The sequence below is a fragment of the Atta cephalotes genome (assembly GCF_000143395.1).
Source record: "Atta cephalotes unplaced genomic scaffold scaffold00049, whole genome shotgun sequence".
Taxonomy (NCBI): Eukaryota; Metazoa; Arthropoda; class Insecta; order Hymenoptera; family Formicidae; genus Atta; species Atta cephalotes.
This window is the reverse complement of record NW_012130113.1, coordinates 766,498-780,257: the sequence shown is the minus strand read 5'-3', so window position 1 is coordinate 780,257 and position 13,760 is coordinate 766,498. Positions and strand designations below refer to the sequence as shown.

Genomic DNA, 13,760 nt, shown 5'->3' with positions numbered 1-13,760 from the left:
AATTATATATTATATATTATATACATAATAATTAATTATATATTATATATTATATATCTCATATCTATTATATTCTTGATAAGCCTATTGAATACAGACTTTTAATACAATAAAGTTTTAATACTTAAAAAAAAAACGGAAATGAATTTATTTAATTTCTTCATAAAATAAAAGAAATTCAAGACGATTATAAAATATTCTTTAATCATTTTTGTATACAAATATATTATAATAAGTTATGGAAAATTAAATTAGATAATATAATCAATTAATATAATCAATTAATATGATAATATAATATCAATAGATAATATAATATCAATTAATTTATTAAATAATTAATTTAATATTTTTTTCATACAGCATAGCTATTCATCCAAACAAATTGGTTGTCGCAACAGGACAGGTGTGCGGAACGGATCGACGAGATGCTATGGTAAAATTACAAAAATATAAAAATATATAAAATAAAAAAAATAAAACGTCATTCTAACTATACAGTCAAATGTAACAAATAAATTACAAAATACTATCTTGGATTTTAGCCGCACATTAGAATATGGAACTCCGTGAGCTTGACGACTCTCAGCGTAATCGGAAATGGTGAATTTGATGGATCGATTTGCTGCTTGTCATTCTCCAAGGCCGACGGCGGAAATTATTTATGCGCCATCGATGAGACTTCTGATCACAATATATCGATTTGGGATTGGCAAAAGAGCGATCGTGGCACCAAAGTAACCGAAACGAAGGTATGCGGCGATAATCTGACAAATGCGTATATAATAATACAAATTAAAATGTATTGCAACATATATCTATAATGTTGTAAATGATTCGCGTATAAGCCGGCCGGAAGCAGGCTATTTAACGGCCGATGACTGCCGATTGCAGTGCTCTGTCGACACGGTGGTTTGCGCCGAGTGGCATCCGCTGGAACGTAACCAGATCGTCTCTTGCGGAAAAGGACATGTGTCTTTTTGGTCCCTGGACAACGGCGGTATGCTGTATAAACGTATGGGCATCTTCGAGAGCAGGGATAAACCCAGATATGTTACCTGTGTCGCTTTCAATCAAAACGGCGATGTCCTCACTGGCGACAGCAATGGCAACATCATCGTTTGGGCTCGAGGTAGTCTCTTTAACAATAATTATGATACCTTGTAATAATATTTGTTAAATTTTTATAAGAAAAAAATTATCTCTGCCTCACGCCATTAGTTAAAAAATTGATTATAATGATTAAATTAATTCACTTTTGAAATAAAAAAAAGTATTATTTGTCTCTTTTTATTTTCAGGTACTAACACAATCTCAAGATTAGTGAGGAATCTCCATGAAGGATCGATTTTTTCTATATGTGTTCTAAAAAATGGCAACATTATCACGGGAGGCGGGAAAGACGGCAAGATTTTGTATTTTGATGCCTCTTTGAATTTGACGGGAGAAGAAGCCCAGGTAAGTCAAGGAAACTTAAATTTATAAATTAATGCAAAATTTATTTACATAGTTTTTTCAATTTTATAATATATTTTTCGATACTAAAAGAAATTTCGATACTAAATGAAATTTGTTCGATAGATCGAAGATCATTTCGGCGGAATTCGAACGCTCTCAGAAGGAAGGGGAACTCAATTATTAATTGGCACAACAAGAAACTGCATTCTTGTCGGCGAGAATGATATGGGTTTTAATCCTGCAATGCTGGGTCACGCTGAAGAAGTTTGGGGACTTGCGGCCCATCCGACTTTACCTCAGTTTGCCACCGCGGGACATGACAGATTGTTGCAGATGTGGGACAGTTTGAGTCATACCGTCGTGTGGAGTAAAGACATTGGGGTATATATAGTATTTATTTATCTATTTATCTAGTAGCACACTGCTTTTGTTATCTTGCTAAAAAAGCAAATACATTTTAGAAATTAAAGAAATAAAATAAATTTAAGAAATATAAAGATTCTAACATATAAATTTTAATTAATTAAGTAAATTGTAGAAATTAAGAAGGTAATTAAGAACAATGTGTTTCTGATTTTTATTACCTTTAAGAAAAATGGCAACATGTACGGAAGCAATATTTAATTTACATTATTGATTTCCATTTCTAGATATTAAAGAAATATTTAAAGATAGCATTAATTGATAAAATAAAACACGATTTAATCAATTAAAATAAGTAATATCTTTTCTATTTATAAAATAAAATATAAAATAAAAAATAACACAAATTTATCAACTTTTATGTATTGTTTAGGAGCAAGCACAAAGTATCACCTTTTCACCGGATGGTAATATCATAGTCGTCGGCTGTGTGTCCGGGAAATGGTTGGCAATTGATAGCGAGACGCGAGAATTGTACACACACCATAGCGATGGTTCCGAACCTATTCAAGTATGTTTACGTAATGATAACTTATGTAATTATAGCTTTAAAATGAAATTCAAAATCAAATTTTATAAAACTAATTCAGTTGTATGATTCGATCATATTTGGTAAAATAATTAAATCTATGTAACGTAAAACAATATAGAAATTTACATTGAAAAATTGTTTTTGCATTTTATTTCATATTTTATTATATCGTGCTCATGATTTTTAGGTCGTTCAATTTTCGCCCGATGGTTCTTTGCTTGCTCTCGGCTCCAGAGATAATTATATTTATATTTACCAAGTGAACGAGGACGCGACCAAGTATAGTCGAGTTGGACGATGCATGGTAAGTTGTTATATATATTATTTTATTACAACATTATTAAAATTATATCTTTTGGTGTGTGTGTGTGTGTGTGTGTGTGTGTGTGTGCGCGCGCGCGCGCGCGCGCGCGCGTGCGTGTATTGTGTATGTCTGAATAGAATTATATTTTTATAAACTTAACGCTACATATATTTTATTAAATATATTTTTCACATTTATGATATCATGTCACAAACTTTGTTATTATGTTATAAATTATTATATTTAATTAAAATTCTTTTATATAATATAATTTTATTAAAAAATTGTATTTTATTGTAAAATACTTGATGTTACTTCTTTATATGTTACTTTATATGTTAAATAGCAAACAAATTTAAGTGTGTATAATTTTTATTTCTATAATGTACATATGTATATATAATTAATCACGAATAGCATCATTAATAATTCAATGATTTAAAGTCTATATTCACATTTTTATTGATAAATGCGCGCATTTATAATTTACATTACACATACTATAGTATTTTAGAAATAAATGTGCACATCTATAGCAAAATAAAATATTAATACGGATCTAAATCTTGTGATAAAAATAATTGCTTTACCAACTATAAAAAAAATGTGATATTTATCATTTATTAAGTTCGCTTTCAACTTTTTAAAAAAATCTAAGTCATTTTCTTTTATATTATATTGTGTATAATATTATATAATTATTAAAAAGCAATTATTTAGATAATTTGTTTGAAATAACTAAGAAGTGTAAATAATTGTAAATAATTGAAAAAATTATTTGTAAATACGTAATTTAAATAGTTTCATCAAATAATACAAGTATAACAAAATATGTTTTATTAGCAATACTTCTAAACATTTTTAAACTTAACTATACTCAATATAATTCTTTTCCATTTCTAGCCAAAGCGGATTCGAAGGCACGGAGTAAGACTTGTGTTTAGGACACTCGGAAACGTAAAAGGAACGTCGTGTTGCGCACGAGAAAAAGAGAGAATTATTTAAAATATTTAATTTTTCATACGCAATTAAAATTAATTATAAATTTCCAATTAAAAACGCAACGCGACGTACCTCGCTTTATTCTCATCATAGAATATCATTATAATACATAGCTAAATTTCTATTTAACTTCTTAGCACCCGCACGCACAATTAAACATTGCTTGCAAAGTACTGTAATTACAATGTGATAGATGATAGAATTGTCTTGTTAATTTGTATTACACACTGATTTAATATGATACACTCATTAAATTTAATATTTTATAGCTAACGAGAACGCAAGATCTGCAACAGCTTATTGTTAATAACATTTATTGATAATAAATGTATGTATTATGTGAACATATGGACTTTTCTTTATTTCAGGGACATTCCAGTTTTATAACTCATTTGGATTGGTCTGTAGACGGTCAATATTTGCGCAGCAACAGTGGAGATTACGAGTTGCTTTATTGTGAGTAAAATTATCCTTAATAATCGACTTAAGAATAAAATAAGATATAACTTGCAATAAATCGAAACAAAGAAGAAGAAAAAGGAAAAATAGCAAATTGTTATTGGAAAGGATCAAGAAAGGATGTCCGTGACATGTTAAACATTGTCATTAGTATATTGCTATTGAATACTAAAGCAAACGGAAAATACGGTCTTAAAAGACTGTAAAAATATGACGTAAACCTTGAAGTTGTATCTTCTTTATTCTTTCAATTCTTTGTATTCCTTTCACTCTCAAGAACCAGCTAAATATTAATACACGTTTGACAATATTTTCTAAGGATCTCTAAGATCATTGTTTTGTTTCTAAAAATTTATCGAGCCTAGAATGTATAATTTATGACGACATTCATTTTCTCGGGGATATAAGAATTTAGTAGTTTCTTTAATGAGTTGTTTATTTTCTCGGAATTTTTACTTGGATTTCTGCAAATTTTAATTGCGAACTAGCAAATTTTTTTCGTTAGGAAGATTTTATCTTTCTATGCTAATTTGTTATGTTATTAAAGGATTACGTCTCACAAAGAGAAATTAAAAGTTTTTAATCTTTATATTTGTACTCTGTCCCCTGTGAATTCTCGCCATTCTGGAAAATTTAAATTTTCGAAGAGAATTCAACATTTTTAATATTTTTTATGTTTCCTCCCTATGTTATAGATCTTGGAAAGGACTTATTTTTCCCATGTTTCCTTTAGCTTTAAAAAACAAATTGCTTTTTTAGATTACTAAAATCTCATCAGCAAAGTAATTACTTGATTTATTTTTTGCTCGTTTTTCTCGCGTCTTAAAAGCTTCAAATTGCAAAAGAAAATAAATAAATAAAAGAAAAAAATCGTGAAGCTTATAAGATACAACAACATATTATATAAAATATAATATTATATATAATATCATGTAAGATACATATGATACTTTCTCTAATTTTCAGGGAATCCTGGTGTGTGCCGCCAAATTCCACAATCTTCGATGTTGAGGAATGTTGATTGGGCAACTCATACCTGCGTGATATCTTTCGAGACAATAGGCATTTGGCCGGAGGGCGCCGATGGAACTGACGTGAATAATTGCACGCGAAGTGGTGATGGCAAGCTTTTAGCTACCGGTGATGATTTTGGAAAAGTTAAATTGTTTTCTCATCCGGCATGCCAACCGAAGGTAATTTAAACTATTTAAAATTTTTTTATATTATTTTATATTATTTTATATTGTACCGAACTTTTAAATTTTTTGAAAATTGTCAGCGGATGTTGCATATTAAGAAGTATATTAAAATCTTGCACAATTTTTTTCAGTCACTATATCATTCCTATGGCGGCCATTCGAGTCACGTAACAAACGTCTCATTCTTACAAGATGATTCTCGATTGGTATCGACTGGTGGCGCCGATACCAGTGTTCTTCAGTGGATAGTAAATTAAATGAGTCATTTTCAAGCGTGTGATTTTTAAAAGTGCACTTCAAGTTTGAATTAAGAAGATAAAAGAGTGTCAGCATCACGTCGTTTAAAAAATAAAGATATTGCACGATTTACTTAATTACGACTAAGCATTATGGCTTCTACTGAAAGAATTGATGACGGAATCATTCTAGCATCTCAGTTCCCGATATCAAAACATGATTTATCGTAAGATGTATTTACTCATGATGAACATTATGAATGTTCTTAAGCGGATTCCACTGTTTAAGAGTGGAAAATCAAACTGACACCTCGATTTCTCAACAATACGTTTATCATCAGGCGCAAGAATATATATTCATAGACTCGAATATATATACTCTGGTATGTAAAGCAATTCAATGCACCGTGTGTGCGAACGTGTTTCCTTCTCGTATCAGTATATGTGATGGTCCACCGATGTAATCTTTTCTTATCATTGTGTCCAATATGCACAATATTAATGGAGAAGCGCTTGACAAGCGATCTATATGAACAAGTGATTGACATAATTACTCTGAGAATAACTTTCGACAATATATTTCTTGTTAACTACATTTACTATTTATGTTAACATTATTAATCCAAGAAATGAATATTTTATACGGCGCCTTTCTGTAATACATCTGTTTATTTATTTTCTAATTTTTGCAAATGTAATTCCAGTATTTTTGTAAGTCTTTTTTTTTAGATGAATAAACGATTAATAGCAATCGCGAAAATCATCAGTTAAATTGAAAATAATTTAATTTAATTTTTTTTTAGTTGATTCAAATATACACAAAAAGCTCTACGAGTGTTGTTTATATATTCCCGAATAATATGAATGTATTTTTTGTAAAAATGTGAAAATATTGTAATGCATATTGCGCGTACACAGTATTGTGTTAATTAACAAACATAGATTTTACAAAAAAAGATTGTTATATAATCAAACAAATGGAGAGCAAAATAATTACTTTCTGATATATTATATTTTATAATATATGTACCCAGATAGCACAGAATATTTATGATAAATACTTATTAATATTTATTTTTTGAAATATTACATAGATATTTCATACATATTTTATATAAAGTTCTATTCAAAATATTATTAAAATATAGATTAAATATTTTATCTAATTTTTGATAAATATAAATAAATATTTCTTAAATATATATTTCATAAATAAGTATTTTTTATTTGAATTATAATACCTCATTAAGTATTTACATTTGCTATAACATTTACAATAAATATTTCATAATATTTATAATAAATGTTTATAATCTGTGCAATCTAAGACCACACAAATATTTATAAAATATTTAAAATAAATCTTACAAATTTTATAAATATTTTGTAAACAATTTTATAAATATTGTGTGCTATTTAGGTGTAAATATTACACTACATAGTTGAATTTTGTTCAAATAAAATTAAATATTTGATATAATCTTTTCAAGATATAGAGAGCTTCTATTTTATTTCATTTATTAAGCAAGCATAATATATTTTATATATTATGCTATTTCAAGGAGGAATTAAATTACATTTATTTATTTAAAAAATTTGGACATATTGATACATAAATGAACAATATGTTTATACGCATAGATACGTTTTGAATATGATAACACAATATCGCGAGAGATCTAAGGACGAATCTCGAGCGGAGAAGTTTCGCACATTTTTGCGAAGAAAAAACGAAATCGAAAACTCGTCGTGGACGAAAAAAATCAAGATTTTTCACGGTCAGAAAAATGATCATGAAAATGGAAAAAGTTAAAAGGAAAAGCCTCTAAGCTCGTGAAGAGCCCGCGACACGGAGCCGGATTGGGTGAAAAAAAGCGAACTCACAGTGCCGTAATATGCCGTCCAATAGAAAAGTACGTAGCATAATTCGCAATTTGACGAGTGCTTTCGACACGACGGATTTTGTCACGACGAAGAAACAAGTAAGAGAGAAACGGACGATGAAAGAAATACTTTTCGTCTATGGTGAAATATATACGCCTATGGTGAATGTATATATGAGAGAACTGGGATCACATAAGCGTCTCTTCGACGCGTTTCATATACATATATGCCTTCTCCTTTACCTCTCTTTTGGCATGAAGTATTTTACCAAAGTTTAACAGAACAAGGATAATCACTTTATTTTCACTCATCGTCAAAACGTGTAAGATATATCTATATATTTTATTTATGTCACGGTAACGTGTATGCGTATATATCATATGTATGTACTTTCTATAGATAATAAATCATCTTTAAAATAATATCACACGCATATGAATTCATTGTATAGCTATAGTATTTTTTAATGTACAATAGCGATAAGAACTAGTAAAAAAATGTCCAAAAAATGTTGAATTCAGCTAGGAAATTATTTGTAATATTAAAAAATTTAACGATAAACTCGAAAAAAAATTGCAACAAATTGGCATTAACTGCATTAGTATCAAGTTTACATTGTAAAGGTTGCAGACACATGACGACAGACTGATAGCAGAAGTCAAAAAGATCTACTATTTTGTAATCATCAATGATTATCATTTTACATTATTTTTGCTCATATTTAAATGGTGGAAATAATTTCGTGATCTTATTACATTGTTTTGCAAAATTTTCATAAGAAAATTGTTTTCTGTTATTTTTTTTAATAATTAGGTACTCTTTCTCTTCATCATTTTTGTTCATCACAAGAAGAAACAAAAGTCATTAAAATTACAGAGATCAAATTTTAGTTTTACCAATACAGACAGTTCAATGTCGAATGATATGAAGAATTGCACATAGCGGAAACGATAGTAAAAATCTTGTGCCATTAAACAAAAGTACTATAAAGACAATTTTATCATTTCATCAATATTCCTATCAATATTATTAAATGCTTCCTCAATTTCCCATTATGTAATTCTAATCATCTAAAAATAAACTAATAATTTATAATTATAATATTAAATAATAATTAATCACATATAATATATTAAATATATAGATTTTTGTTTATATTTCTATGGAATTACATCATATGGATTTTTATTTTTATACATATATATAGAATTATATTTTTTATTTTTATTTTTTATTTTATTAAAAATATAAAACAAAAACTGGCATCTAATTGTTGCTTTTTTTCCGTAACGCTAATCAATCATTTCAATTCATATCATATTTCATATCATAAACAGCTGTCACCATATGTTTTGACCATTCATATATTGAACAGTTTTCATTGGTAAAAATTAATAGCTCATTAATTTTAATTTAAAAATTAAGATTCATTAATTAAATTTTAAATTAAACTTGAAAAAATTTTTTTAATTTACATATTTCAAAAGTAAATCTTAAAAACATCAACTTTGTAAATATAAAATCTATAGATTAAAATATTACTAAACTTTCAGAATTAAATAAATCGAAATGATTTGATTACAAATTTTATAGAAATAATAATAATCAGCCTTTAAATAAAAATATTGTTCCATTAATAAAATTTTTAATTAAGTCAAAACAAAATATTTAAAACACCTTCAGAAATTTCAATTTTTATATTATTATCGACATTGCGTTTAAATCATTAAAATTATTAGTTTGTTCATGAGCGAGTAATTTAATTTTATCTCTTTACCGACGTAGAAAAATTCTTTATAGACATTCAAATGACTATTTTTATGACAACACATTTAGAAAGACGGCGCCAAACTCGATTTAAATTGAAAGCGGTGAAAGTGCAGACGTTTAATACTAATTAAACTTCAAGGTCGTAAGCAGGAAAGAAATGTCAAGGTTGCGTGGGAATGAAAGCGTATCCTAATTCACGAAGAGAATTTTCCAAATCGATTGCGTCACATTTGAAAAGCCGTCTCAATCGAGCTCTTTTCGCATCGAGCACCTCTTTTCGACTGGGTTTACTTCCTGAAGATGTGACATCCTTCTGTGAACAATGTTGAATTTTTGAGACGCATACAGTATCAATAACCACTTTCGCTTCGCTCGCTTTCTTTGGCCTACAATCGAAGATTGATAATCCTATTAAAGTTAATCTTATTATTAGTTTTTGTAGATATTTAAAATAAATAAGTCAGTCATATAATTCATAGAAGAATAATGGGAACATTAAATATATAATTTAAACAAAAATGTAAATTAAATATATAATTTAAACAAAAATGTAAATTAAATTTAAAATTTAAAATTTTAATTAATTAATAAAATTTAAATTTAAAATTTTGTCTGCAAACTGAGAAAAGAAATTGTGAAAAAAAGTGCAATTATGATTCTCGTATTTAAATGGATGTCAAGTTAGCAAATATTAATTCGCCAAATTAATTTTTTCAGTTCAGTTATGTATCATTTGTTCTCCACATTTCATAAATATTCGAATAAGCGGAGCTAAATATAAATATGATAAAAATACTAAATATCTTTATTTACAATCGCTGTAAAAATTATGTGTCGCCAGGAAAACGAGATAACCTCGGGCCAGCACAGCAAGACCAAGATCGTAAAATTTACGTTCACGCGAAAGAGAAACTTACAATATTGTCGGTGTAACGATCGGTGCTTGGGATCGCTCGCAGGAGGCGTTGGCCGACATTTCTTTTCACGTGATTACGAAAATAAATTTCTAACAGTGACATGAGAGAGTTTTGAAAAAGCTTGGGAGAATCAGGGGGGGATTTACTTCGATACGTTTCTCGACAAGGTCCCCGAAATCACTTTCGAAAATAACTTCGTTTACGAGAAGCGGCAGGATCGAATTCGCTTTATAAATAATCTTACTTTGTTGGACGACGTGTGCGTTGCCGACAGCCATGAATGAACGTAAACTCGTGAATTGTTCTCTTCGTTCGTTGTCATTGCCGTTCACTTTGCTCAACGACGGGTGTCCGATAAATTAATCCTTCGGGTGAGAAATGTGTAAAAAATGCACATACATAAAAATTTTTAATCGATCACGAAACAATTTTCCTAAACATAGGTTATTCAAAATAATTTTTTATAATAATTTTTTATAATAATCATCTAATTATATAAATTTATATTTTATTTTTAGATATTATATTCAGTTTTAATTTGTTACAATAATAATTCAAGCAGAAAATGTAAAAATGTTCATAAATCACTAGTTGCTAAAATATTCGCTAAATATTATTAAAACTTTATTATGCATTCAATATGTCTCAAAAACAACTTCTACACAACGTTTATTGCGTAATGTTATTTTCGGTTGAATAGTTATCAGTCTGACGTAATAATTATATTGAATGCACTCTGGGAATGAATGGGCAACAAGATGAAATTCGGATTCGTTATACCAATAAAGATCATTTATTTTCTGATCGAGGCAAACGAGATTGCATTCTAAAAAATAACGACGACGTCGTTATACTTCTCAGATTTAATTCGAGCCGATCGAAGCGGTCTGTCGAACAGTTTTGAAACAACACATTGCCGTCTCGCCGAGTAGTTAAGCACTTCTGGATCCGCTTGGCCACTCGGTCGTTCGAGTCATCGATCATGCTTAATTGCATCCATCGTTCGCATCGCCGATATCACCCTGTCATGCGCTAATACATTATGCACGTCTAGCGATCGAGATCCAAATAACATAGCAAAAAGAAAGATAAAGAGAGAGAGAGAAAGAGAAACAGAGAGAGAGAGAGAGAGAGAGAGAGAGAGAGAGAGAGAAGGGAGAGGAAGAGGGAGAGTAAATGTTCAAGAAAAATTCAAGAGTCATTTATCGATGGCGGCTGTTCCAATTTAGAGAAGTGAAATTAATCAATGTGTTGCGAAAGAAGTGCAATGAAAAAGTCCCACCAAAAATGACGTCATGATTTAAATGTACATGATACAAATGTTTCACTCACAATAATTCGTGTTCAGAGCTCATTATCGCGCAGCGATTCTTTTGCTTTATATCGCGTAACATTTTAATAGGATTCGCAATTATATTAGCGAACGCATTGTATTTCTTATTGACTTCGAATAAAAAAAATAGACTATGTGTTTTAACTAACTGATGGAAATCCCGATAAGGCTGTTTTTAGATCGCTACATAAAAAAACATAATCATTTCATTAAAATATTTATAAAAATGTTATTTAATAATTTGTAAAATGAAGTTGCCTCGCAAAGTTCTCACAAAAAAATTATTAAATTTTTCTATTATCTTAATTATTGTAATAATTATACTTTTTTTGTTATAAGCAGATTATATAATTAATGTAATGATTTAAGAATCATTGGAGTTATAAATTATTTTGAAATTTTAATTTTATCATACAGAAACTCGAAAAAGGACATATGTGTGTTTAAATTCATATTAGCATAATATGATATTTCGCTTTTCTCAATTCATTTACTGAGATTTGGAAGGAGGTAGTTAATAGCACACAGGTTGAGCGATAAAAATAGTTTCTCATGCGAGTTGTGTTCAGCCAGTCGGAAGGAAAAGTAACTGTTTCCCACGAAACGAAGGGTCGATTACATCGAATCCGCTCGAGCTTTAAAGCAATTCTCGTTCTCGCCTCGTACATATGTGTTTACTTACTATCACGTGTACCAGCGCGTGTACATATACATTTACAATGAATCTTAAGGGTATATTCACAGTAAGAAATCTTCTCTTCACTAACTGTCTCCTTAATTTCTTCACATATTCTATCTTCTTCGAATATAAAAGTATAGATATAATAATAAAAATAAATATAAACGCAAATTTTCCTCAAAAATTCCACATTTAACCTTAATTAATTTTAAATAGATAGAAAATTGGATAAATTAAAAAAATTAGATAAACTAGAAAAAAAAGATCAATTTAAAGAGATTACGCGAGTGTTGTAATATATGTAGTTTACGTTCTCTAAAAGTAGAAGTTACAATTAAACGTTGATAAAATTATTTCAATATCTTCAATAATAATTTTCTTCTATTTGATTTAAATTCTTTTCATCTTTAAGGTTTAATTTTTTTTTATTATTAAAAATTCACTTCTTTTGTGGCATTTCTATATCATTCTCGAATTTGTCAGAGCGAATTTCGCTTAAGGAACGAGCCGAGCAATCTACTCAGGGAAAGTGCTGTCCTACTTGTGTACCCACCACCATCGTACAGACTGATACAGCACCGCACTCACTATCGTCGCACTACAGTGCGCTGCCATTGCTAATGTGGGTAGTACTACTCCACACAGCGAGACTGATAGTTGCAACGTCATGAGCGAACGCACCTATGCGAAGCACTCATTCGGGACGCCTTTATGTAATCGAGCGTGTAACGTGGCGCGAGCGTGTCGCAAGATTTCATGAATGAATCACACGATTCCATACCTCGAAACCGATAGCGAAAAAGGAATTATGTATCTTGTCTTGACAAATTAGCGAAAATAACAGAGCATAAAAGTAGCATAAATGTACCAATAAATGACCCCATGCCAAAATTCGCCAGAAGTAAATTAACATTGATTACATGACTGTCTAGAATAATGCAATTTTACTTCTTTGAAATTGTATCGTATTTTTACGATTTTTAATTTCTTTTGTTTTTTAATTTCTGAAAAAAGCTTCTATAGAGAAAAATGTTTTAAGTACTTAAATTAAGTAATTTTTACCTTACAAGACTAGTAAAAGCATTCTGGGTATTTTTACCGAACATAACAAATTTTATTTGTCTTACTACAAAAAATATCAGATGTAAAAAGTACATTATAATTATAATAAATTAAATTCAAACAGTAAAGTAAAAGATACTATTTTCAAGACTGTCGACTGTAAGCACAAATAACTCTTAAGATTTTACACATTTGTACTTTTCATCGAGCAATAAAGTAAATTTTGTCAACGTTAAAGTAAAATACTCGATAAATTATATTTTTAATGTATGGTAATTTATTATTAGATTTACTTTACGAAATGTAAAAAGTATCTTACAGTATGATTACGATGGTCGCTCATTTATCAGAAAAGTAAAATAAATTTTACATAAGTGGACTTGTCAATTTCATAAAATTTATCTAGCCCATGTTTTACATTTTTCTCGAATCCTCTTATCTCTTTCTATAACTTTTGTGTCAATATATATATATATATATATATATATATATATATATATAT

The 13,760-nt window shown here is 29.0% G+C and overlaps 1 protein-coding gene across 1 annotated transcript in view; it reads left to right on the top strand.

Moving 5' to 3' along the window:
* LOC105622823 (echinoderm microtubule-associated protein-like 2) overlaps window positions 1-5,634 on the top strand; it is a 16,622-nt gene extending 10,988 nt beyond the window's left edge. Inside the window, exons 8-18 of the mRNA XM_012204234.1 lie at window positions 364-436; window positions 546-752; window positions 895-1,132; window positions 1,301-1,458; window positions 1,582-1,839; window positions 2,255-2,392; window positions 2,601-2,717; window positions 3,621-3,644; window positions 4,088-4,175; window positions 5,145-5,371; window positions 5,509-5,634. Coding sequence (XP_012059624.1) covers window positions 364-436; window positions 546-752; window positions 895-1,132; window positions 1,301-1,458; window positions 1,582-1,839; window positions 2,255-2,392; window positions 2,601-2,717; window positions 3,621-3,644; window positions 4,088-4,175; window positions 5,145-5,371; window positions 5,509-5,634 — 1,654 coding nt within the window. The remainder of the gene's footprint in view (window positions 1-363; window positions 437-545; window positions 753-894; window positions 1,133-1,300; window positions 1,459-1,581; window positions 1,840-2,254; window positions 2,393-2,600; window positions 2,718-3,620; window positions 3,645-4,087; window positions 4,176-5,144; window positions 5,372-5,508) is intronic.
* Window positions 5,635-13,760: the final 8,126 nt, after the last annotated feature.